General features: G+C 36.7%; 1 protein-coding gene across 4 annotated transcripts in view; it reads left to right on the top strand.

Annotated features, from left to right (window-relative positions):
- Smc5 (structural maintenance of chromosomes 5) overlaps positions 1–27,537 on the top strand; it is a 71,943-nt gene that overhangs the window by 19,387 nt on the left and 25,019 nt on the right. For all 4 annotated transcript variants that reach the window (XR_007594732.1, XM_050158786.1, XM_050158779.1 and 1 more), the window contains 7 exons: positions 13,231–13,486; positions 15,225–15,379; positions 19,473–19,586; positions 23,476–23,570; positions 25,276–25,408; positions 26,393–26,566; positions 26,659–26,828. Coding sequence is in view for 3 of the 4 variants with exons in the window: in XM_050158786.1 (XP_050014743.1) it covers positions 13,231–13,486; positions 15,225–15,379; positions 19,473–19,586; positions 23,476–23,570; positions 25,276–25,408; positions 26,393–26,566; positions 26,659–26,828 (1,097 nt within the window). In the remaining variant the exon portion in view is untranslated. The remainder of the gene's footprint in view (positions 1–13,230; positions 13,487–15,224; positions 15,380–19,472; positions 19,587–23,475; positions 23,571–25,275; positions 25,409–26,392; positions 26,567–26,658; positions 26,829–27,537) is intronic.

The raw sequence follows: 27,537 nt of genomic DNA, 5'->3' as shown, positions 1-27,537 counted from the left end.
GCTTACTATTTTAATTCTGTAGATAGGAAATTTTTTAGGGACAGTAGTGATAGGAAATGAAGCCAGGGTTCTGCTGTACTCCAGCTTCTATTTACAGAATTTAGGCGGTGGATTGGGATGACAATTTCCCACACGATGCATAATGCTAATTGTATTGCTTTAAGGTCATTTAATGTAGCCTTTATAACCTAGAATTGTTCCTTAATTTTAAAATTACATTTATTTATTTGTTTGTTTATTTAATATTTATGTATATGCATCTCAAGATGTGTGTAGAGGTCAGAAAAAACTAGTAGAGTTGGTTGTCTTCTTTTATATTGGTTGTTTAACTTGGATCTTTATTCCCTGAGCCCTTGGCTGCTCTTGAATCTTTGGTTTTGAACCCAGTCTGCTAGTCTCTGGTCTTTTGACTGAGGAATTGACACCATTATATTCAGTTTGTATTGGTAGACCTGTCTTGGTATTTTGTTGATTTTGTGTGTTTGGTGTTTTCCTCATTATTGTTTGCTTCACTACTGTCTGTGTTGACTTACTCTATCCTGTAGCAGCGTGCCTATGCTGTCTTTCTCTTTAGTCTGAAAGATTCTTCCATGTATCTTCTGTAGAGTAGGGTTAGTTGGAAATTCCTTCAGCCTTTTGTTGTTTTGTTTGTTTTATTTTGTGGAACGCTTGTCTTTTTCTTTAAAATAGGACAGACCGTTTAGCTGTGTGTAGTAGAGTGAATTGGCACATGTTGTGTTTCAGAGTTAGAAATATGTTGTTGCAAGACTCCAACCTATTAAATACGCTGTTTTTCTAGTGGGCCTGCCACTCTCTGTAACTGGTGCTTTTCCCTTGCAGCTTTTTTTTTTTGTTCTGTACATTTTTGTGTTTTAATTATAACCTGTTTGATGTTCAAAATGCCTTCTTTACCTGGATCAGTATCTGTATCTGGATTTGGGATTTTGGGAAGTTTTCTGTTAAGGTTTTGTTAAAAATGTTTTCTATGCTTTTGGCATGAAATCATTCTTCTATGATCATGATTTGGTCTTTTGTCATAATATAACTCTTGAATGTTCTGTTTGTACCTTCTGTTTTTCATCTCTCAATTGTCTGTCTGAGTGTTCCAATTTCTTCTACTCTGTGTTCAAATCTTAATATTCTGTCCTTCCCTTGATCCATTATGTTGGTAAGGTTTTTTGTGGAGCTTTTTAATTTGACTTAATGAATTTCCTATTTCCGTTATTTCGTATTTGTTTACTTAGTATTTATTCATTGAGTGTGTATGCGTGTGTATATGTGCATGTATGAGTTTATGTGGATTGTGTGTCATGACGTGTGTAGAGGTCAGAGAACAGCTTATGAGAGTCAGTTCTGTCCTACCATGTGGGACTTGGGGATTGTCTTAATTTGGGTTTTATTACTATGAAGAGACCCCACGACCATGGCAATTCTTATAAAGGAAAACATTTAATTGGGACTGGCTTACACTTTCAGAGGTTTAGCGCATTTTATTTGTGGTGGGAAGCATGGTGGTGTGCAGGCAGACATGGTGCTGGAAAGGAGCTAAGAGTTCTACATTTTGATCTGCAGTCAGCAAAAGCAACTGTGTGTCACACTAGGTGTAGCTTGAACATGTACGAGACCGCAAAACCTGCCTCCAGTGACATACTTCCTCCAGCAAGGCCACACTTACTCCAACAAGGCCATATCTTTTAATAGTGCCTCTCCCTATGGGCTAAGCATTCAAATGCATGAGTCTGTGGGGGCCATTCTTATTCAAACTACTACAGGGATCAAATTCAAGTCTGCATAATTGCTGGCATTCACTTTTACTCACTGAGCTATCTTACCTTTGAGAAGGATCTGAATGAGAATTTGGACATGATAAATCTTTTTCTTGAACTTACTATGTAGTAGCCCAAGATAATCATGAACTTTGGATTCTCCTGTCTCTGGTGCTGGGATTATAGGTGTGAACCACCATTCTGGACTTATGCAACGTTTAAGATAAAACACAGGACTTCATGCGTGCTAGGCCGTCATTCTACCAGTTTAGGTGTATCCCCAGTCTCCTTCCTGTCTTCAGTTTTCACATTTGTCTGCTTCTATATGAGACTTGCCTTGAGTCTATCCTGCTTAGAATTCATGAGTTTCTTAGTTCTGTTTAGTGATTTTCTGTGAAGTTGGAAAATTTGGGGCTATTTGTTTCTTCCAGTATTCTTTTTACCTCCTTCTCATTTTCTGTTTGATGTATATCATAGGTCTCTACAGAAATGTTTATTTTTCTTTTTTGTTCTCAAACTGCAAAATCTGAGTTGACGTTGTTTGGTTTACTTATTCTTTGTTAGGCTTTTTGAGATCTGCTTTTGAGGCCTTTTAACAAAACCTTGTTTTGATTAGAACACTCTCAGTTCCAGAATTTCTTATTGGCTGGATTTTGTATTGTCTGTTTTAAGTGTCTACATCTGTTAATATTGTCTCTTTTGTGAAACTGTTGTTTCTTTTAGATATGGTTTTCTTATGTTTGTACAATATGAATAGATATTTTAAATAAAGTCCTTAGTCTTTTCTAAGTCCATTTCTTGGCTTGTTTGAATATTTTTTCTGTTGGCTTTTTTTTTCTTGTGTGGCTGCCAACTTTCTTATTTCTTAGAATGAATTAACCATTTTTAGTCAAAAGTACACAGTTTAGATAGCAGAATGTGGCACGTCTAAAGATTAGTTCTCTTCCATTCACAAAAACATGATGTTCTCTTTTTAAGACTTTTGCTTTGCTTGTTGTTTGCTACAAATGTTATTCTTATCCCTCTTCAAGCAGCTATGATATTCAGTAATTCTTCTGCTTGTTCTTGACAAGTATGTTCGGGAACAAAGTTGTTTTGCACTGGGTAAGCTGTGAGTTACATTGGATCTAGACAAGCCTTATAAATACTGTTTTCTAAGAAACCGCTATACAAAGCAGATAATGACAATTCTCCAAAAGTTGTTGGGTTGTTAGCTTTCACTAGCATTGTGGGTTATTATCAAGGATGTGGCAGGGCGGAAGACAAGATAGGTGTGGGAATTGGACATGTTTAAAACTTTACAAAGCTTATCACTTTTACCAGATTCAGGGTAGATTTGGTTTGGCTAGTTAACATTTCCAAGTTTGCTACAAACATTTGATTAAAGTTAATATTGATAGTTTTTGTCATTGTTTGTTGGTTTTTACAGAGAAAAAGGTTGTAGAATTCCTTATTTCACTATTCCTGATGAAATCTAAGTCTGTTCTATATCTACAGGAAAGTGTTTCTGGGATTTTAATAAGAATTGTATTAAACCTTGGGGGAGAATTGAAATTTTTACTGTTTTGAGTCTTCCACTCTAGGAACACTGTATGTGTCCATTTATTTAGATTTTATTTCTGCCTTCTGTCAGCACTGACTGTTTACAGCACACATTTCACTGGTGTTTTGTTAGGCTTTAACCTTAATCTGCCTATTTCCCCTCTCTTTCTCTCCTCCTCAACCAGATTCTGTGGATTTTTTTAGATACCATGTCACATGTAAATAGGGATAGCCTTAGTTTTTCTCTTCTGATTTATTTGTTTAGTTTCCTTTTCTTGCCATACTCCTCTGTTAAATAAAAGTGATGAACACAGATTGTCTCGAGATCTTAGGCAATGAATTTCCACCGCATGTATGTTGTAGGCTTTTTATAAATAGAATGCACTTTATAAGATTCAGGAAGTTTCTCTATATATTGTTTCTGAGAATATTTATTTTGAATGAAGTTAAATTTTTGTCAAATATCCTTTGTCTGTTGATAAGTTTGTATTGTTTTCTTCTTTACACTATTGATATGATGGATTTACATTTGATGGTTTTTTAATAGTAAACTAACCTTATTTCCCTAACATGAACCCCACTTGATTGAGGTATACGAATGTGCATCTCTTTTTCATACATGAATGGCATTGCTAACATTTTGCTAACAGATGTTTTACTCTGTTTATAGGGGATAGTGTTCTTTTGTAGTGTTCTTTTTTCACTATGTCTCTAATTCATTTCCTAAAGTGAACAGGGGAGTGAGTGACTTTGTGAACAGGATGTGTATGAGACAAGTATTGATTCTTCTTTAAACATTTTCCATAATTCTGAAGTGAAACTATTTGGTCCTAGAGGTTTTTTTTTTTTCTTTTTTTTAATATTAATGTATTTATGTTGGAGTAGGCTGTGAACACTATGTAGTACACATCCTGCTTGTAGAAGTCAAAGGACAATTTGTTGACTCGGTTCTTTTCTTCCACTGTATGGATTCTGGGGATCAAATGAACTCAGGTTATCATGCTTGGTGGTGGGCACCATTACCTGCTGAGCCATCATTCAGGCTCCCTAGAAATTTATTTTAGAAGTATTTAAAGTTATGGATTCAATTCCTAAACATGGCTTTTAGATTGTTCAAATAACCTCTGTTATAAGTTTTGGTAATTTGTGTTTAGAAAGCAAATCGGTTTGCTTTATTCAAATTGTCAAATTTATGGGTGTCCTTGTATCCTTCAGTACATATCTAGAGACTTTAGTTAGATCCATGTGTTATTTCATGGGCAAGTTGTGTTTCTTCCAATTTTCCTCTCGGTTCTATAATGTCTTACTAGAAGTTTGTTAATGTCCCCCCCTTCATTTAGTTTTATTGCTTTTTTTCTTTCCTGTTTTATTTTTTCTTTCTATTTATTGTTATCTTATTTTTCTTCTGCTGCTTGCTGTGGTTTTATTTTGCTTTTCTTCAAGGTGTAATTTACTGATCTGAGACATTGTGAACACTCTTGCTGATGCACATTCTCCTTTCATCACTGCTTAAGCTCTGCCTTACGTATTTTTTTTAAAAAAAATTATTTATTTATTTATTTATTTATTTATTTATTTATTTATTTATTATGTATGCAATATTCTGTTTGTGTATATGCCTGCAGGCTAGAAGAGGGCACCAGACCCCATTACAGATGGTTGTGAGCCACTATGTGGTTGCTGGGAATTGAACTCAGGACCTTTGGAAGAGCAGGCAATGCTCTTAACCTCTGAGCCATCTCGCCGGCCTCCTGCATTTTGATATGCTCTATTTTTATTTTCATTCAGTTTACTGTATAAATTCAGTTTAGTGTGTTCTCCATTTTTTTTAATTATTTTGTTTATTGTATACACTTTAAACAAGCTTGAAAATATTTAAAAAGTATGTAAAATAATTATCAAATGCAATGAAACATTTGAGATTTTGAGATTTAATAAATATACATTCCAGTATCAGAAGTATTGAAAAAATAATTCTAAATGTAATACTTTGGTTCAAATGAAAAATTAATTATTTATGAAAACAGAAATAGTCAAATAAAGAAAAACATTTTTCTGATGAAGTTAATTGTACTTTATAAAGTGTTAATTCCCTATATGTGCTTATGTATTATGAACTTGTTTGATTTTTTTTTTATTAAAAATTTCTACCACCTCCCATTTCCTTCCCCCTTCCCCCACTCCCTTCTCCCTCCCTCTCCAGTCCAAAGAGCAGTCAGGGTTCCCTGCCCTGTGGGAAGTCCAAGGGCCTCCCCCCCCCTCCATCCAGGTCCAGGAAGGTGAGCATCTACACAAACTAGGCTCCCTCAAAGCCAGTACATGTAGTAGGATCAAAACCCAGTGCCATTGTCCTTGGCTTCTCAGTCAGCCCTCATTGTGAGCCACATTCAGAGAGTCTGGTTTGATTCCATGCTTTTTCAGTTCCAGTCGAGCTGGCCTTGGTGAGCTCCCATTAGATCAGCCCTACTGTCTCAGTGGGTGGGTGCACCCCTTGCGATCCTGACTTCCTTGCTCATGTTCTCCCTCCTTCTGTTCCTCATTTGGGCCTTGGGAGCTCAGTCCAGTGCTCCATTGTGGGTCTCTGTCTCTATCTCCACTCATCACCAGATGAAGGTTCTATGGTGATATGCTAGATATTCATCAGTATGGCTATAGGATAGGGCCATTTCAGGTTCCCTCTCCTCAGCTGCCCAAGGAACTAGCTGGGGACATCTCCCTGGACACCTGGGAACCCCTCTAGAGTCAAGTCTCTTGCCAACCCTAAAATGGCTCCCTTAATTAAGATATATACTTCCCTACTCCCATATCCACCCTTCTTTTATCCCAACCATCCCATTCCCCCAAGCTCTCCCCATCCTCCCCTTCTCATTTTTCTCTCCCCGTTTCCCTTTACCCCCATCCCACCCCACCCCCAAGTTCCCAATTTTTGCCCGGCAATCTTGTCTATTTGCAATATCCAGGAGGATAACTATATGTTTTTCTTTGGGTTCACCTTCTTATTTAGCTTCTCTAAGATCACGAATTATAGGCTCAATGTCTTTTATTTATGGCTAGAAACCAATTATGGGTGAGTACATTCCATGTTCATCTTTTTGGGTCTGGGTTACCTCACTCAGGATAGTGTTTTCTATTTCCATCCATTTGCATGCAAAATTCAAGATGTCATTGTTTTTTACCGCTGAGTAGTACTCTATGTATATATTCCACACTTTCTTCATCCATTCTTCCATTGAAGGGCATCTAGGTTGTTTCCCGGTTCCAGCTATTACAAATAATGATGCTATGAACATAGTTGAACAAAAGCTTTTGTAATATGATAGGGCATCTCTTGGGTATTGCTGGGTCCTGGGGTAGGTTGATCCCGAATTTCCTGAGAAACTGCCACACTGATTTCCAAAGTGGTTGCACAATTTTGCATTCCCACCAGCGATGGATGAATGTTCCCCTTATTCCACAACCTCTCCAGCAAAGGCTATCATTGGTGTTTTTGATTTTAGCCATTCTGACAGGTGTAAGTTGGTATCTCAAAGTTGTTTTGATTTGCATTTCCCTGATCGCTAAGGAGGTTGAACATGACCTTAAGTGTCTTTTGGCCATTTGAACTTCTTCTGTTGAGAATTCTCTGTTTAGTTCAGTGCTCCATTTTTTAATTGGGTTAATTAGCATTTTAAAGTCTAGTTTCTTGAGTTCTTTATATATTTTGGAGATCAGATCTTTGTCTGTTGCGGGGTTGGTGAAGATCTTCTCCCAGTCAGTAGGTTGCCTTTTTGTCTTAGTGACAGTGTCCTTTGCTTTACAGAAGCTTCTCAGTCTCAGGAGGTCCCATTTATTCAATGTTACCCTTAATGTCTATGCTGCTGGGGTTATACATAGGAAGCGATTTCCTGTGCCCGTATGTTGTAGAGTACTTCCCACTTTCTCTTCTATCAGGTTCAGTGTGTTCAGATTGATATTGAGGTCTTTAATCCATTTGGACTTGAGTTTTGTACATAGTGATAGATATGGATCTATTTTCATTCTTCTACAGGCTGACATCCAGTTATGCGAGCACCATTTGTTGAAGATGCTTTCTTTTATTGTATACTTTTAGCTCCTTTATCGAAAATCAGGTGTTCATAGGTTTATGGGTTAAAATCCGGGTCTTCTATTCGATTCCATTGGTCGACTTCTCTGTTTTTATGCCAATACCAAGCTGTTTTCAATACTGTAGCTCTGTAATAGAGTTTGAAGTCAGGGATGGTGATGCCTCAAGAAGTTCCTTTATTGTATAGGAGTGTTTTGGCTATCCTGGGTTTTTTGTTTTTCCATATAAAGTTGATTATTGTCCTCTCAAGATCTGTGAAGAATTTTGATGGGACCTTGATGGGGATTGCATTGAATCTATAGATTGCCTTTGGTAGAAGGTGCCATATTTTCTATGTTGATCCTCCCAATCCAAGAGCAAGGGAGATCCTTCCATTTTCTGATATCCTCTTCAAATTCTTTCTTCAAAGACTTAAAGTTCTTGTCAAATAGATCTTTCACTTCCTTGGTTAGAGTTACCCCCAAGATATTTTATGCTATTTGTGGCTATCATGAAAGGTGATGCTTCTCTGATTTCCCTCTCTGCTTCCTTATCCTTTGTGTATAGGAGAGCAACTGATTTCTTGGAGTTGATCTTGTATCCTGCCATGTTACTAAAGGTGTCTATCAGCTGTAGGAGTTCTTTGGTGGAGTTTTTGGGGTCACTTATGTACACTATCATATCATCTGCAAATAATGAAAGTTTAACTTCTCCTTTCCAATTCGAATCCCTTTGATTTCCTTATGCTGTCTTATTGCTATTGCAAGAACTTCAAGCACTATATTGAAGAGATATGGAGAGATTGGAAAATAAGTACACTACAGACTTGCCAATAGTCTGTCTGGTGGAAGCATTTTCTCAGCTGAGGTTCCTTTTTCCTGATAGCTCTAGCTATGTAGAAGTTGACAAAAAAACATCCCGTACAGGATCTAAACTCAAGTCCTCACACTTAATAGCAAGTGATTCACCCTCCAAGCCATCTCCCAGCTACTTGTCTGCCTTTTTGTATGTCCTCATGCTTTTGTTGCTCTTGGGATATTCCTAAAAGTGCATTTACCTTAGATTATGTGTTTTCTAAGACCTCCGTTGGTAATTTATTGTAATGATAGTGGATAAAACTCGGTTTACAGTGGTTTGAGATTATTTCCAAAGGTCTTTCATTATAAATCATTTGAAAAACTTGTTTGAAGTAGTCTTGGAGGGGATAGAGTTAGGTATTTATAGGGACTGTCCTTACTTTGTGGAAGATAAAAACTGCAGATGTGATGAGTTTAAAGTAAGATATGATTTTAAACTATTCTAATGGAGTATGGGGCAAGGACATGAGCTGACTTAATAGTGGAAGGCAGCAGTAAGACCAAAGAATGGAGGAAATGAGGAATTTACATAGGAATGAGAGTGTGTCAGGTAGTTTTGACTGCCATTTTTGTGACTGTAAACCAGTTTTCCAGGATGCTTTACATTATTTCAGTTGCTTAGATATAGCAGAAACATGTAGTTAGTTAGCATTAAGCTTATTTTCTTTTCAGTATAACATGAGTTGAGGATCAGTGGGTCGTAACAAGGAAATGATTGAATGGCACGTTATGGAATCCAGGTGGCTAAAGAAATAAAGGAGATGATGGATTGAGATGGTAGTAAATGGGTCAATAGATTTCAGGATCCTTTGGATTTAAAGAATAGGTAAACTAGGAATACCAGGCAGAATATAGTGGAGAGAAGGAAGTAATTATCATAGAATAGCTTTGCAGAAATACAGTTTTCAGAAGCTGTGTGGCTTTTAGTGAATTACATTGTCTACAATATAAGGAAACTGTCATTGAAGTTAAAGAGGTTAAAAAAAACACAGAGACCAAAAAGATTGACTTTCTGTGTTTAGGTTGAAGTCACATGACCCACAGGCATAACGGTGGATTAAAGAAGACAGTGAATCAGGTGCCAGAGTCATCAGTCTGTAAGTAGTGAGGGAGAACTTTGAGGGAAGTAGTTAATTTGCTACAATGATGATCCAATGGTATTAAAAGAAACTGAAATAGAGCGCAATGAAAGGAGAAAGGAGGTAATTGCCATGAGGGAACCTCTGACTTTGGTTCTAAACCTAAAGTAAAGATTTATGGCCAATAAAGGCTTACTTGAGAGATGTCAGCAGAGAAGTATCTTCCAGAAATACCCAGGTTTCAGCTAGAATAAGAAAGTACATTCAAAGAGATTAAGCAACACTACAGTAGTATTAAAACCTGGAGATGTGAGATTTAAACTTGCTATGTGCTCATGTTCAACATCAGTACCAGTCGTGGTGGGACTGATGTGATTGTTGGTGGTATTGATAGTCTGCTGGATGAAGGTAGCAAATGTGTTATAGTTGAGAAAGCATAGCCAAAAAATAAGGAGTCATTGAGGTGTGTTTCTGTTTTTTAAGGTCCAATTTTAAAGGCTTTCTTTTGGCAAACCTTCTGCCCAATCTACTGGATTGTTTTTCTTTTATTATTATTATAAAATATATCATTGTACCAAGTGTTCAACATTTATATATGTTCAGTTTCTTTTGTGGGCTTGGATGTTTTTATGCGTTTAGTGAATGAATTCTTGTTCTTATACTCTGACATGCTCACTTATTCTCCTGAATGGTTTGGATTTTGTGAGTTTCATGGCTGAATATTGTGATTTCTTGTCTATTTCTTTAATTTTCAATGTGTGCATATACATAAACATTCTGTTATTTTCTTTTATTTCTCTTTGTTTGATATAGAAGACAGGATTTGGCATATGTTTGCTTTATTTTCTTGATAGCACTAAATTTGAACTTCAGAAAGAAATCCTAACTATAAGGAATAAAGTGTGGTGCTTCAATATGACAAGACATGATACTGAGGCTAATTTTTTTTTTACAAGAATATGTGGGGAGCATAGTGAAAATGTCAGTAAAGCTTGAGTGATGTCATTTAATACAAGTGTTTATAAATAAGATACAAGTAGGCGTTCAAGAAGTATAAAATCTTAAAGATATCCCATTATAAATTATTTTTATTTGTTCTGTCTACATTTTCCATATTCTTTTTTATTGCTTTATAAATAATACCATTCAAAATTTCCACCTTCTCCCCTCCTCCGATTTCCGTCCTGTTCCCCTCTCCCCCTCCAGTCCTAAGAGAGGACAGGGTACCCTGTCCTGTGGGAAGTCCAAGGCTTTCCCCGCTCCATCCAGACTTAAGGTGTGCATCCAAATAGACTAGGATCCCAAAAAGCCAGTACATGCAGTAGAAACAAATCCCAGTGCCATTATCATTGGCTTCTCAGTCAGCCCCGATTGTCGGCCACATTCAGAGAGTCCAGTTTGATCCCATGCTCCTTCAGTCCCAGTCCAGCTGGCTTTGGTGAGCTCCCATTAGATCGGGCACACTGTCTCAGTGGGTGAACCAACCCCTTGCAGTCCTGACTTCCTTGCTCATATTGTCCCTCCTTCTGCTTGCTCTTCAGCTGGACCTTGGGAGCTCAGTCCAGTGCTCCGATCTGGGTCTCTGTCTCTATCTCCATCTGTCTCTGGACAAAGGTTCTATGGTGATATTCAAGATAGTCATCAGTCTGACTGTCAGGGCCCTGGGCCGCGACATAGAAAACTATTTTCCCTCACTCGACTGGTACGGAAGCGTGAGAAATAACCAGACACAGCTTACATCATCATCACGGAAGGGCATCTCAGGCTTCTCTCCATCCTGAAGATCTACCCTCGTTTATTGTACAAAACATCTTTTTAACCCCCCCAGTCAACCAAGGTAGATATCTCATTAATATTCTCTTTCCGGGGGACACAGGACAGGGAAATACCTGCAACTTAGTCATCAGCTTTGGCAAACACCTCTCCCCAGGCGAAGTACATTTTTAACAAAAGAGAAGGAGCAGCACATCCTGGCTATTGTTGGGGCAGTGACAGCCTGTCTGAAGGTCTATGTGACCACCTTAGGTGGGACCCATGGCTTCAGAGCCTGGCTGCCACACCATATAGAAATATGGGCCTACAATCCACTCTCTCTTATTAAATTTTAACAACCCCTGTGCTTCTGCAACAGGACAGATGGGTCACGCCTGGCTTGGGCAAAGTCTTTTTCCTATTGCCCAAATTTATGGGACAAGGCCAATTCAGGCACCCTCTCCTCCACTGCCCAGGGACCTAGCTGGGGACATCCTCATGGACACCTGGGAACCCCTCTAGAGCCAAGCCTCTTGCCATCCCAAAATGGGGTACTGAACTGAACAGAGAATTTTCAACAGAAGAATTTCAAATGGCCAAAAGATACTTAAGGACATGTTCAACTTCCTTAGCTATCAGGGAAATGCAAATTAAAACAACTTTGAGATACCATCTTCCACCTGTCAGAATGGCTAAAATCAAAAACACCAATGATAGCCTTTGCTGGAGAGGTTGTGGAATAAGGGGAACACTCATCCATTGCTGGTGGGATTGCAAACTTGTGCAGCCACTTTGGAAATCAGTTTGGCGGTTTCTCAGAAAATTAGGAGTCAATCTACCTCAAGATCCAGCAATACCACTTTTGGGAATATACCCACGAGATGCCCAATCATACTACAAAAGCATTTGTTCAACTATGTTCATAGCAGCATTATTTGTAATAGCCAGAACCTGGAAACAACCTAGATGCCCTTCAATGGAAGAATGGATAAAGAAAGTGTGACACATCTACACATTAGAGTACTACTCAGCGGTAAAAAAACAATGACATCTTGAATTTTGCATGCAAATGAATGGAAATAGAAAACATTATCCTTAGTGAGATATTCCATATTCTTTATAATTAATTTATTATTGCTCATGATGGAGGAAAGAAAAGAAAGAAAGAAAGAAAGAAAGAAAGAAAGAAAGAAAGAAAGAAATGTGACTTAGAAATAAAACTAGTTAAGACATTATGCAATGTGCTAAATTGACAGATTATACAATGTGCTAGCTTTTATCTATTTTTAACACAACATTCTAGTTATAAAAGTAAGTTAAATGTAGAAGCTTATATTTGTGTATATCTGGGTTTTTTTTTTGGATTTTGGTTGTTAGGTGTATGTATGTATATGGGTATTTTGCCTCCTTGTATGTTTTTGCATACATGTGTTCCTAAAGCTACAGGAGGGCACTGGATCCCCTGAAACTGGAGTTAGTGGTAATTGTGAGCTGCCATGTGGGTACTGGGAATCAAGACCAGGACCTTTAAGGAGCTCTTAATCACTAGCCATCTTCCAGTCCCCCATTTGTAAATGTCTTTAAAGAAAATTATATTTTTAGAATACTATTATTTTAATTAAATTCTTTGACAATAAGTAGCAGTCAATACATATGATTTTAAAAAATTTATACTGATTATAAGTAAAAATTTTTAAATATAAAGATGTTTAAAATTTCAGTGTTAACTTGAATTGTTAGCAGAACAGAATTTCGTTGAAAGAATATTCTTTGATATTAAAAGTAAGAACTTACAATTAGTATCATTTCTTTTTAATTTTGGTCATATGTGTGGCATATATTTCTGTAAATATTTGGGCATCTGGTTTTATGTGTTTTTAGACAAGTATTTTAATGAGCATTAATTATATGTTAAGTTGCTCTTAAGTACTTTTGATACACTTACCTACTAGTATACCTCTTAATGAGAGGCGTGCGTGCGTGCGTGCGTGCGTGTGTGTGTGTGTGTGTGTGTGAGATGACCCAACCGTAGGTCTTCTGTAAGCTAGACAGGTCAGCTCTTCCAGTGAGCACCACATCATTCCCTAGACAGTTTAAAGCTATATCACTGTACAAAGCTAATAAACCAGAAGAAAACAATCTTGGACACTAGCCTACTTTTGTTTTGTTAGATTAAGGAACTTCAGCAGGCCTTAACAGTCAAACAGAATGAAGAACATGACCGGCAGAAGAGAATAAGCAACACGCGCAAGATGATAGAGGACTTGCAGAATGAACTCAGGACTGTAGAGAACTGCGAGAACCTTCAGCCTCAGATTGATGCCATCACAAATGATCTGAGGCGAGTTCAGGAGGAAAAGGGATTGTGTGAAGGAGAGATCATTGACAAGCAAAGGGAAAAGGAGATGCTAGAGAAGCAGAAACGGAGTAAGTTTCTTGGGGGCAAAAAATGGTTTATAAAATGGAGCCTTGCTTATTTCTCTTATTCTCACCCCCTCATACTGATTCTTAGATAAAACTTGAGATCTTTGGTCATTTAATCTGTCTGTCTGAATGCTAGGTACATATAGTTGAAAGAGTGACACTTCCCTTGCTACCTTAAGTCCCAGTGTTAGCAGTTCGTTGTGACAATCCTGCTTTTATTATCACATCATATTTCGGTGTTGCTTAACTAACTTTATATACCTTAGTTTTCTGTTTTCTCTTGAGTCTAGATTTTACTCAATGTGTTATCTCTCTCTTTTTTTGTTTGTCGAGACAGAGTTTCTTTGTGTAGTCCTGATTGTCCTGGAACTTGCTCTTGTAGACCAGGATGGGCTCAAACTCACAGAGATCATCCACCTGTCTCTGCCTCCCGAGTGCTGGGGTTACATATACCTCCTTTGTATTGTAATTCCAAAATTACTTTATTAGTAATGCTAACATTTTTACTGTGAATTTTGTCAGTTCTTGTGTATGTTTTGTATGCTCAGGTACTAATGTAGTACTCCCATTCTTACTTTTCATATTCAGGTCTCTCCTATACATGATTTCTGTTTGAAAAGTAAAGCTTTATTGGGGACTATAATTGCATGTACTTTCTTTTTGTTTTTTGATTTTTTTTTTTTTTTTCAAGACAGGGTTTCTCTGTGTAGCTTTCGTGCCTGTTCTGGAACTAGCTTTTTCTTACAGACCAGGATGCCCTTGAATTCACAGAGATCCTTCTGCCTCTGCCTGATTAAAAGCACCACCGTCACCTGGCTGTATATGCTTTCTTAACAGTTTGACTTCTAAACTTATTTACAGCCAGGTACATTATAATTGAATTGACTTTCATTGATAATACTTTTTAAGAATTTTAATTTTCTTTTTTTAGAAACACCATTTGTTGTAGCTTATCTTTAAATTAAGAACAAGTTTTTATTATTTGTATATCTGGGCATGCAGTTGCCCCTAGGCACACATGGAGGTCAGAGGACAGTCTTCGGAGTTGGTTTTATTTTCTTACCACCATATGATCTGTGAATCAAGCTGAGGTCATCAGGCTTACATAATGAACACTTTGATCCACTGATCATCTCACCAGCCCAGCATTTTCTTAAATTTGGAAAGAGAAAAATCCATTTTTTTTTTTAATTCTGCATCTTGCTGTCCTGCTTTCATCTAACCAGGTTGTTTCCAAGGCCTCATCCAAGATCCTCACTCATCTGGGATTTGTCTCATACCACTCCTGCACTAAGTAAATTGATTCCTGAATTTTGTCATCTTTCCCCAGCCGTCCTCCTCTCTTTATTTTCTTATGAGTTTAGGTAACTTTCTAAGAAGAGATACTGAAAATTAATTTCATTGTTCTTGAACTACCTGAGACATTTTACATTTAGCATTCCCCTTTCTTGATTTTATTATATATTCAGCTATATATTAAAGGTGGAACTGAATATCCATTTTTTTCTCTCAGAATAAAAAAAAAATCTCAAATCTACTATTTCTTCTAGAAAAGCTTACCTCCCCCCCAAGTGCTTTGCTTTTCAGTAGCTTCAGGGTCATTTTTTATCTTAAGCATTAAGTGATTTTGAAAGATCTGTCATGGGTGGTATTTATAACCTAGATTTAAGCTATTCTGTATTGTTTACAGGTTGATGTACTAATGTTTTCAGAGAAATGATACTTTTCCTTCCAATTTTAGGTGTGGGTGATCATATCATACGTTTTGACAATCTAATGAATCAAAAGGAAGATAAACTGAGACAGCGGTACCGGGACACATACGATGCTGTCTTGTGGCTCAGAAGTAACAGAGATAGGTTTAAGCAAAGAGTCTGTGAGCCCATAATGCTCACGGTAAGAAATTTTATTCCTTTTTGTAATATCAGTCAGTTTTACTATTAGGAAATTGTAGGTTTTTGTTGATATAAGAAGTCTTATTTTTATTATGACCCTGAGTTTTTGTTTGCTTGTTTGTTTTTGTGTTTTTTGAGACAAGGCTTCTCTGTGTAACCTTGGCTGTCCCTGGAACTTACTCTGTAGCCCAGGCTAGCCTTGAACTCATGAGATCCACCTGCCTCTGCCTCTCTCCTAACTGCTAGGATTAAAGGTTTCCACCACCTAGCTAAGACCCTGGTTTTTCATCATTGGACTTGTAAGCATTGCACGGTTGAATCCATACATACGTTTTTTAAAGTGCCCTTTAACCATAATAGTATATAAGCCTATGAATTTTTTTCAAGAAAGAGGTTTAAAACTGAGGGGGCTGGAGAAAAAGTTCAGTCTGTAAAGTACTGGCCACGAAGACCTTGATTTGATCCCCATAAACCGTATATAAAGGGGAAAAAAATATCCCCAAAAACTATATGTAAAGGTGGATGTTGGCGATGGCATGCCTATAATCCCAGCACTGAGGAAACAGATAATAGGGTCTCAGGCCAGCCAGTCTAGCCAGATTTGCAGCTCCACATTCAGTGAGAGACTCTCCAAACCAAATAATTTGGAACAAAATTGAGGGAAACACCCTATATCAACCTCTGGCATCTGCATGTATGTGCACACAAAGGCATACACACACCCCATAAAAAGATAGGAAATGGGATTTTCTAACCTACAGTTGTGCATATAGTAAGCTTGTTTGACTAATGTTTAGATTATTAGATTCAAAACTGTTTAAGAGGAAGAAAACTGCTATAAAAATGTTGATAAGGGATGATTGACAGATAAGCAAGAAAGTTATCTTGTATAAAAAGCATTCTGAGGATTTTGTGAATGAAGCAAATAATTGATATAATTACTATGGATCATCAGGAATAGAAAAATTATAGCAAATAATTTAGTGAAGTTTGGTCACTAAATTTCCATCAAACTATCAAGTAATTAGTTTGACTTTATAAAGGGATGTAAGAGTAAGAAAGAAAACACATTCCTTAATGGTGATATACTAGATATAGATAAATAAGATTAGAACCCCCCAAAAATAACCAAAGAATAATTTTTCCTGGGCATTTTTTCTTTGAAAAATTGTAATTTATCTTTGCAGAATTCATGACAAGCCCTATTTTCTCTAACCATACTCTATTAAGATAGCATAGATTTAATTCTCATTATATCTGATATTAGTAAAATTTATTTCCATAACACATTCTTTTCTTCACAGTTGCATGTGCCTATAGTCTCAGTTCTCAAGCGGCTGCGGCAGGAGGATTTAGAGTTTGATGCTAGCCTCAGCTACATAGTTCCTTTCTAACCTGGGTTACATAGTAAAATCCTGTCCTCCTAAACCAAGCAGAAAGAACAGCAAAGAGAATATTTTTCCAAAATTAGTAAGATAATTTATATTTAGTGTATTTTCATTGTTTTAATCTATTGATAAGGACTGTAAAAATCCTTGCTATAAGTTATATGCATATAGTTATTTACACTTTTTTTTAAAAATAACAACCTCAGTAATAGTTCAGAACTTAATCAGATTTGTCATCTGATTGTCTTAACTGTATAACTCATAACCAGCATACATCACTTGTTGGAGTATATTTACATATTTAACTACATCTGAGTATTTAAAATAAAAAGATGTATTCTACTTTTCAACCTTCATGTAGTGACTTTTCACTCTTCTTGCTTCTGTTTCCATTCGTATCTGTATGTATGTGCACTTACCTAACTCGTCAAGTCTACCTGAAAATTAACCTGCATCGCATGTTAAGAATATATACATTGAAAATGTCAGTCATATAGCTTGTTCTGTTCCTGTGATTTATTTCTAATGACTTCAGTCTAGAGCAGGAGAAATTAGCATAAGATTTATAGATACTAGTCTCATCAACAACTATACCTTATATTAACAGAAGTAATGTGCATAATGAAGAAAATTCTTAAAGATACTGGTAGGTGAGATAAATTACCTTTTATTTTCACAGTAGAATTCAGTTCAACCATTAAAATACTGTTGTAAGGTCTGGGGATAGATCATTTGATAAAGTGCTTGCAAAAACCTGAATTTGATCCCCAAGAATCCATGTCAAAAACCCAACCGTGGTGGTGTGCTTATAATCTTAGCATTAGGGAGGTGGAGGTAGATGGATCACTGGGGCTCTCCATAAGCCAGTCTAATCTGCTTAGTGAGCACCAGGCCAGGTGAGTTTGAGGTTGATTGTCCTCTGACCTCTACTTATACGCATGTAGGTGAACCTGCACACCTGCATACATATAAACATAATGCTACAGGTTAGATCTAATAATAAATGAATGCGTTTATAACATGTTAATGAATTATAAAGTGGGTTGAATAGGTTATGTAGAAATTTTTTGTTTAAAAAATATGAAACAGGAGACTGCATCAACCAGATGATATCAAGAATGGTAAGTCTGCTATACCTGCCAGTCTGTATCTTATTCCTTTGTGAAGATATAACTGTAAAATTCTCTTAGAAGTTTAGTTTTCACTGAATACCAGAAAGAAAGGAACAGGATTCTAAGAAACAGGAAGCTGAAGAACCAATGCGTTGTATAAATTTTACTTGAGGATATGCATTATACCTGGAAAAAGTGGAAATTATCCACTGCTACACTGGCACTAACTGGCTAGTAACCAAAATGACTGTTTGTGAGATTTCAAAGAATTACATGAGCTGTTGACACAAGATGAGGGCTTTTGGTTCTCAAATGGAAAGATATTTCTAATGAATACACCCTGGAAAAACTTGAGAACCAAATCATGTCTGGCTCATCCATAGCAGTTATTTTTGTCCATTCTACTTGGAGTGAATATCAGCTTACATCTTCATTCATTTGCACTTCTTCCAGTAGAGTAATTGAATATAAAAAAGTGTGAAATGACAGCCACCAGATGATTGTAGAGTGTGTACTTGGATGATCATATCTCACAAAGATTGTTGTCTGTCTGTATTCCCATTTTTCTACATTTGCTGATGTTTTCTAGAGAATAGTATTGGCCAATGTTTAGATAACAAACCTTTTATTTACTTTTTTAACCATACTATCTCTCTCTTTTTTTAAGGCAGTTTTAGAAATTGCATCTAGGGCCCATTACATAGTAGACAAGTACTTTCCTACTGAGCTATATCCCCAGACCAGAGCCCTGGTCAAAAATAGCATGCTTCATAGTAAAGCATCCTGTGTGATACTTTGTCTTTCATCTAGCTCTCCTGTGAAATCTACTAGACAGCACTTTCTACTGTGTCTTTGTTAGTGAAAACTGGTTCTTTGCTTTGCATTTTGCTCATTCATATGTAATAAAGAAAGATTTAATATTCTTGAGACAGTTCTCCACTTACCTGTCTTAGTATCTTCCATAGAATTGAGACACTTGTGCTGTAATATCTAATTAGCAAATATTTTTTAACATGTTTGTAAAAGTTGTGTGTGGTATATACCTATAATACCAGGACCTATGAGGTTGATGTGAGAGAGGATTACAAGTTTGAGGCCTGGAGCACAAGCCACATAATGAATTGCAGGTAGAATCACATAGTAGAAAAAAACACCCTAAAACCCTAAATAAATAAATTTATGTTTTAGCTATCCAAATCTTTCGAAAGGCTTCAACAGCTGACCAACATAACAAGTTTTTTCCATGTGTCTTATGAAGGTTTTATTACGGTTTTATACCTATGAACTATTACCAATGTAATAGGAAGTTTTTATCAAGGTTAAGAAGGAAAGTACTAAGTTTCAGGGAAGATGAGAACTGTTTATATTCATAGGTAGTAGTCTCCAACTCCAGTGAGTTAACCAGAGGGAAACTAAGGTTGTTTCTGAGATAATTTAAAACTCATTGTGCAGCAGATCTTCATATGATTGTTCTGAGTAAAAAACGAAATGTTTGGAGTAAATTTCATATAATTAAATACATCCAAGATATTTGCATATGCTCTAAGATTATCAGTAGGTTTCAGAAAAAAAACTAATTTTTCTTTTTTTTTAGATTAATATGAAAGATAATAAAAATGCAAAATATGTTGAAAATCATATTTCATCAAATGACTTAAGAGCCTTTGTGTTTGAAAGTCAAGAGGATATGGAGATTTTCCTCAGAGAGGTAAGTACTAACCAACACTGTTCTGATTGACAAGGCACCTTCTGATTTTCTCCTTTATGAGTTTGTGTTGACTGAGGTTTCTGTCCCTCCCGGTCCCACAGCCATTCAGTCCCAAAGAAACACACAGAGGTCTACATTAATCATAAACTGGTTGGCCTATTAGCTCGGGCTTCTTACTAGTTCTTATAACTTAAATTAGCCCATAATTCTTGTCTGTATTAGCCACAACAAGGCAGTCACATCTTGCTTCCTCTACATCTGGGTGACAGCTGCAGACTGAACTTTTCCTCTTCCCAGAATTCTTCTGTTCTGGTTGCCCCACCTATACTTCCTGCTTGGCTACTGGCCGACCAGCATTTATTGAATTAATACAAGTGGTAAGTCTTTACATAGTACAAGTTGCACAGCAGATTTGTGATCTCCTTGTGTACTCTGAAAAAATAACACCTTCCTTATCCGCGATATATTCCCTTTTTTTTTTTTTTTTTTTTTTTTTTTTTTTTGGGTTTTTTTTTTTTTTTTTTTTTTTTTTTTTTGTTTTTTTTTTTTTTTTTTTTTTTTTTTTTTTTTTTTTTTGAGGCAGGGTTTCCCTGTGTAACAGTCTTAGCTGTCCTGGAACTAGCTTTTGTAGACTGGGCTGGCCTCAAACTCACTGGGATTAAAGGCATGTGTCACCACTGCCCGGCAAGATTATACAGTGTTCTATCTGTATATATCTGTGTATATATTTCTACACACTGGAAAAGAGCAACAGATTTCATTATAGATGGTTGTGAGCTACCATGTAGTTATTGGGAATTGAACACAGGGCCTCTGGAAGAATATCCAATGCTCTTAACCTCTGAGCTACCTCTCCAGCCTTCACATATACTCATTTTTTTTAATGTAAATGACATGAAAGAAGTTTTACAATGTTAATATGTTCTTCACGAGTGAGACTCCTTCATTCTACTGCCTCAGCATTGTTTTATCTTTTGCAGTATGTAAAAGGTTTGTGGTTCAGGTTTGAGGGTTTGGTTTAGTTTGGGTTTTTATTCCTTTTGGAGTGGAGATGGTTTTTGGTTTGTTATTTGCGGGGGGGGGGGTCGTTTATTTGTGCTTTTTTTTCTATTTTTGAGACCAAGTTTTCTACTCACCTAGAAGTCACCAGTTAGAGTAGGCTGGCTGGCCAGCAAAGTCTAAAGAGATACACCTGTCTCCACCTCCCCTCACTGAGATTACAAGTGTGCATACACACCCTCTGTTTGTATGTTCTCCAGGGGTCAAAGTCTGTCCTGTGCTTACAAGGCACACACTTTACCTCTTAAACCCTCTCCCCAGCCCAGTGTATGTTTTACTTACTAAATGTACGCTTTATGGCCTGTCTTAGGGTTTTTATTACTGTGACACTGTGACAACTCTTATAAACATTTAATTTAAGAGGTTTAGTCCATTATTGTTATAGCAATGAACTATGTGTTCCCCTTTCTGCGCATCCTTGCCAGCATGTGCTGTTGTGTTAGTCAGGGTTAACTAAGGATCAGGTTAACCCTAACTAGGGTTAACAGATGGGGTGAACATATATACATATGAAAGGGCCTTATTAGAGTGGCTTACAGCCCAAGTAGTCCAGTAATACTGTCTCCTGGTGAAAAAGCCAAGGATCCAATAGTTAATATATTCCACCAGACCAGATTTCTCAGCAGTTCCAGTCTGGTGCTAAAGTCCCAGGAGGTTCTACACATCTTTGAGTTTTCTGTCCATGTTGGAATCCCAATGAAGTAGGTTCTAACACCAGCAAAAGAATGGCTCAGGGTAGGACTTGCCAGTGAGAGTGAGGGCAAGCACACAGGAAATACAGCTTCCTTTTTTCATGTCATGTGGGCTGCCACTAGAAGGTTTAGGGTGGGTCTTCTGACCTCCACTGATCCAGCCAAGAACAGTTCCTCAGAGGTGAGCCCAGCTACTTATGTTTTAGTTGCTTCCAAATGTGGTCAGCTTGACAGCCAAGACTGGCCATCACAGCTGTCATTTGTTCTATTGATTTTTGCCATCCTCACTGGAATAAGATGGAATGTCTGAGTAATTTTAATTTACTTTTCCTAGATGACCTCAGGGTGAAGTGTTTCTCAGTTATTTGTTTTATCTTTTGGAAATTTCTTGCCCTATTCTTTTCAATTGGCTTGTTTTCTTGATGTTCTACTTTTTCTTGTTATTCTTCATATATTCTAGACACTAACCCTCTTCCATGAGTGAGTTTTTTATTTTGGATATTGTATTTTTTTTATCTAGAGTTTCTGTTAAAATCTGTTTGCTTATTATGTCCGCTATACTTGGCCATCTGTTTATTCAGTATGGTAATGGTTTTCTTGAATAAGCTTAACTGCTTAAAATTCCTGTGTGTTAAATCTGACATTTGTGTTCCTGTGAGGTCAGTTTCTCTTAGTCAGCTAGCCTAGCCAATCAGTAAACTCCATGTTAAGCAATGCTTTTTCTCTTAGCTATGGTGGCATTTAATTCTCATACATAGAATTTTTATTGTTCACTGAAATTGCACATCATACCGTTAGGATCAGTTAGTTCCCTTCTGAAGAAACTGACTAGCAACGAACTGAATTGGACTCAAACTTCAAAATGTTTGCAACCAAAGCAAATGCGTGTAAATCTTTGTATGTTTGTGTGTGTGCACACGTGTGTGCGTGTGGAATCCAGAGATCGACCTTTTGATGTCTTCCTCTCTCCATCCAGATAATTTTTTTTCACAACAGAGTTTTTTTGGTGTATGGTTTTGGTTTTTGGCTGATGGTACAAAAGTGCTTGCAATGGATACAGAATTCTGGAAATCCAGTCATAGGAAACTCCACATTAATTTTTGAAGCAGAGTCTCTTGCTTAACATGGAGCTTACTGACTGACTAGGCTAGCTGGCTAATATGCTCTAGGAATCCTCCTATCTCTGTACCTACCCAATGCTTTGGTTATAGATATACGCTGCCCTATCCAGCTTTTATGTAGGTATTAGGGTTATGAACTCATGACAGGTACTTTATATAGTGAGCCATCCCCCTGGCCCCTGTTCAGGCCTTCCCACTTCTGTTTGTTGCTTTTTCATGATCCACTGGGATTTTTCCATACGTTTATAGCTGAAGCATCAGCCAGAGATTGAAACAGGTTTGAGTATTCTGAGGTTTCTCATTTGTCAGGATCCTGACAAGAATTTACCTTTTAATTTACATGTTCATTCTAGCCACCACAAATTCCATCCTCTGATTTCTTCAAGCCACAGCTACATTTTTCTACAACTCTCCTGCTCGATTAGTGAATGCTCTCAAGTCACAAGTCACATAAACTCAGATTCTAGCTAGTTCCATCCCTCCAATTTGTTTTCCTAGTACTTTAAAACATTATTGCTTGAAATTTTGCCTAGAGTTTTATAATCATTATTGGCAGATAGGTAAACCCAATACAAGATAATCTGTTATTAATGAAAGTATAAGTGCCATCTATATATTCTGAAGCCAATTCCGGACATCCTGTTTCATCTGAAAATTTAGTACATATTTCTGAAAGAAATGGACTCTCAGATGGCTGTAGGGGCACATACCTGTAATCCCAGCCCTTGAGAGGCGAGGCAGAAGATTGTGAGTAAGGTTAACCTGGAGTTTATAGTAAATTCCTGTCCACAGACTAAGTAAGACCCTGTCTTGAACAGAAAAACCAAAAGCAGAGAACCTATAAAGTTGAAAAGCTCAGATTGAATTTAGAGGGGGTAAAATTAACAGAAAAAAATAAAATATAATGCTTTGTTTAAATTTCTGATCATCCTTGTAGTGCCAGTGGGGATATGTTGACTTTAAAGATTATTTCAGTTAAGCACATGGTAATTAGTATTGTCTTTTTCTTGTATTCAGGTTCGTGACAATAAGAAGTTAAGAGTAAATGCTGTTATTGCTCCCAAGATTTCTTATGCAGACAAAGCGCCTTCAAGATCTCTGAATGAGTTAAAGTAAGTTGAAAGTATTATTAGAACAAATTCAGACACTGAGTCTTAAGTGACTTTTAATTCTTCACATAATATGTTTGTTATAAGCTGTATAAGTCTGTCTTAGGAGATCTGCTGAAGTATAAAATTGGGAAAAGTTCAGGCTTTCTATAAGGGCTAAATGTAAAGAAACAGAATTTTATACAATAGCTAAATATCTGATCTCTGGATATAACTAGACATTCTTAATATAAAAAGATTAAGAATAGGAACAGAAAAAATATAGTTTGCAAAAAGAATAGATTATAATCATAAAAGGCTTAGCAGCAAGTAAGAAAATAGCACAAGTGATATTAAAATGTAAAAAGCCTTTTCCTCTGCTTTTGTTAAAATGTGTGTCTTAGTTACTTTACTTTCTTTGTTTTATTACTTATTTGTTTGGTTGGTTGGTTTTGGGTTTTGTGTGGTTTTGGGACAGGGTCTCACTGTGTAGCTCTGTCTATTCTGGAACTTACTATATAGACCATTCTGGCTTTGAACTTACAGAGATCCATCTGCCTTCTGCCTACTAGGTGTTGAAATTAAAGACATGTGCCACCACCTCCAGCTTTAGTTATTTTCTATTGCTATAAAGAGATACCATGACAAAGACAACTTATAAAAGAATTTAATTAAGGGCTTGCTTGCAGTTTCAGAGGATTAATAGAACCCATGACCATCATGGTGGGGTGCATGACACCTAGCAGGCAGGCATGGCACTGCAGCAGTACTGAGAACTTACATCTGATCCACTGACACAAGACAAAGAGAGAAACTGGGCCTGTGTGGAATTTTGAAAACTCAAACCCCACCCCCAATGACACCTCCTCCTTCAATACAACCAGTCTTCCTAATCCTTCCCAAACAGTTCTACTAACTGGAATCAAGTATTCAAATGTGAGGCTATAGGGGCCATTATCATCCAAACCATCACACTATAATTTACTTACTGCTTATTGACTACTTGTCTGCAATCAGATTGTATATCTGTGAGTGCACTTGTGTGTATGCCTGTGTGTAGAAGACAGCCTCAGTTATCATTTCTCATGCTTTCCCATCCTCAGACATTTTTGTGGTCCGGGGGAAAGAAAGGACAAAGTCTCATACTGTCCTTGCTTGAGACCCCAGTGATCCACTATCTTTATTTTTCCATGGGCATAATAAGCCAATGCCACCTTGCCTGGAGATTTTGTATGGGTCATGGGGTTTGAACTCCAGGTCACTGCACCCAGACTTTTTTGTTGCAAGGCAGGCATTTTGTGGAAAGCTTTTCCATTGGGATCAGCAGCTACAAATAACAACACCAAGACTTAATTAACTATGAAAGCTCAGCCTTGACTTATGCTTGTCCCACTATCTCTTATAACTAAAGTTGACCCATTTCTATTAATCTATGTTCTGCCACGTGGCATTACCTCTCTTCCATCTTGTGCATCTAGTTTCCTCTCTGTGAATCTTTTCTTGCTAGTGAATCTGCCTTTCTTCTTCCCAGAGTTCTCTCCTTGCCCAGAAGTCCCACCTATACTGTCCTGCCTAGCTGTTGGCCATTCAGCTTCTTCTCACATCAGTCACAGCAACACATTCCATAGGTGTACGAATATCCCACAGCAGCACGTCATCTCCTGAGCCGTCTCCACAGCCTAGTAGTCAGATTTTTAAAATAATAATAAATCTCTCCTTTTCTCTTCAGACAGTATGGCTTTTTTTCATATTTGCGAGAGCTATTTGATGCACCTGATCCTGTGATGAGTTACCTTTGCTGCCAGTATCATATTCATGAAGTTCCTGTGGGAACCGAAAGGACTCGAGAAAGAATTGAACGGGTAAGAAAGTAAAGATTTAAAAACTCTCTTTGAATTTAACAGTTGTAATAGGACATAAAACTGTGACGTTTAGCTAATATTTTATAGTAGAAGTGATGCAGAATTACTTAGAACAAATTAGTACATACTTTTATTTTTAGCAGAATAAAGTTAAAACCTAGAATGTCTGGATGCTCTTAGCTGATTCTACCTTTATATATATATATATAAAATGATTATTTCATCTTTAAAAATCTTACACTCTAGATTATCTTTCAAGTGTGCTTTAGAATGGTAGACAGGGAAATAAATATTCTGGTAAACTTTTACCTTCTTAAAGCTTTTATTTAAGACCGTTTCAGTAAACAAATGGCCACTTTTCATAAGATCTTATTTTCTTAGCAAATACATCCTTAAAGTTTTTTGCAAACAGGGACAGAACAAATCTTTCTTAGAACAGGCTTTTCTTTTTATTTGTAAGGGGTTTGTTGTTCATTGTGTTGTTTTTGTTTTATGAGACAGAATGTCATGTTCCCAGGCTCTCCTTGAATTACTGTGGAGCTGAGTCTGATCTTGAATTCCTTTATCTTTTTCTCAGACTCCCAAATGCTAGGATTGCAGTTATACACCACCACACCCAGCTTGGGCTGTTTGTGTGTTTTTGAAACTACTTTATTTATGTTTTGATACTGTATGTGAACTGAGAATTAATTACAGACCTACCTGCTTTATTCTCCTCCTTTATGTTTCAAAAACATTTACCTAAGATACATTAACCACATTTTAGAGGCATTGATTAATAGTGTTATTTTAACTCTGGTATATTGGTCTTTTAGAATTCTCCTGGTTTATGTTCTTAATTCTTTTTTTTTTTTAAAGCCAAACAATGTTTAGTATTAGATAGATATTTGAAATGTAGTAATTTTTGTTCTTAATTTTTTAGTCCTTTAAAGCATATATCATAGTTTTTATTAGAATGTTTATGATTCCTACTTTACATTATAGGTAATACAAGAAACTCGATTAAAACAAATTTATACAGCAGAAGAAAAGTATGTGTTAAAAACTTCTTTCTATACAAATAAAGTTATTTCTAGTAACACATCCCTGAAAGTAGCCCAGTTCCTCACTGTCACTGTGGATCTAGAACAAAGAAGACACTTGGAAGAACAGCTAAAGGTTGGTTCACTGCATAGTTATTAAATTATTGGCTAGATTTTTAATACTTTGGAACTTTAAAAGTTTTTGTTAACAATTTGATTGTTCCATAGGAAATTAATAGAAAATTGGAAGCAGTGGAATCAGGATTGGTGACCTTACGTGATACGAACAAGCATCTCGAGCTCAAAGACAATGAGCTGAGACTGAAAAAGAAGGAACTTCTTGAAAGAAAAACCAAAAAAAGACAACTGGAGCAGAAAATCAGCTCCAAGCTGGGAAGGTATCTTGTAGCTTTGGGAGGGGAGCTCAATGAAACACTGCACAAGAGCCTACTGGTTCAATCCTATGATGTCAACAGCTTATAGTTATTTCTAAAGTTTTAATATTAATGCTCACATTACAATTGTGGTGCATAGGACAAAAGTCAATCAGACTAAAGTGTTCTTTCCAGTCCTTTGATCTCTTTAATGCCTATGAGTATAATTTAGAGTACAGTTAGATATTGATACAGGAAAATGGCAGTTGAAGGTTCTTTTCCTAGGGCCTGTGAATTCTCCAGCTATGGGTAATTGGCTAGGTTTATATTACCGGGCATGAAATACCTCCTATGGAGTGAATCTTAAGTACAATTAAATAGCTATTGGTTTCCCCTCAAGATAAAAGTGTGACTGTTGGGTAAGGAAGAGTGGAAATGCTGTGAATGCGGGAGTCTACTGATTTCTCTGAAAATAAATTTAGATTAAAAGAAATGGGAAAGTCAGAAATATTTCTTTAAAGAAGAAAACAATAAAACAGGCTAGGAAAATTTTTGTGATTTTTTTTTTAATCTTTTTCTAGGCAAACAGTTTCTTTTTTAGGTTTTCTTTTTTAATTTTTGGCCTTATCACCTTTAATCCTTCACTTTAATACTATGTTTAATTGTTGATTAACCATTAGACTTTACTGTGTGACTCCACTTGAACTTTACTATTGGACCTATTGCTTAAAAC

The sequence above is a fragment of the Alexandromys fortis genome, unplaced genomic scaffold (genome assembly GCF_014885135.2).
Source record: "Alexandromys fortis isolate MF-2015 unplaced genomic scaffold, M_Fortis_MF-2015_v1.1 scaffold_10, whole genome shotgun sequence".
In the NCBI taxonomy this organism is placed as follows: domain Eukaryota; kingdom Metazoa; phylum Chordata; class Mammalia; order Rodentia; family Cricetidae; genus Alexandromys; species Alexandromys fortis.
This window is presented reverse-complemented; position numbering and strand designations above follow the sequence as displayed.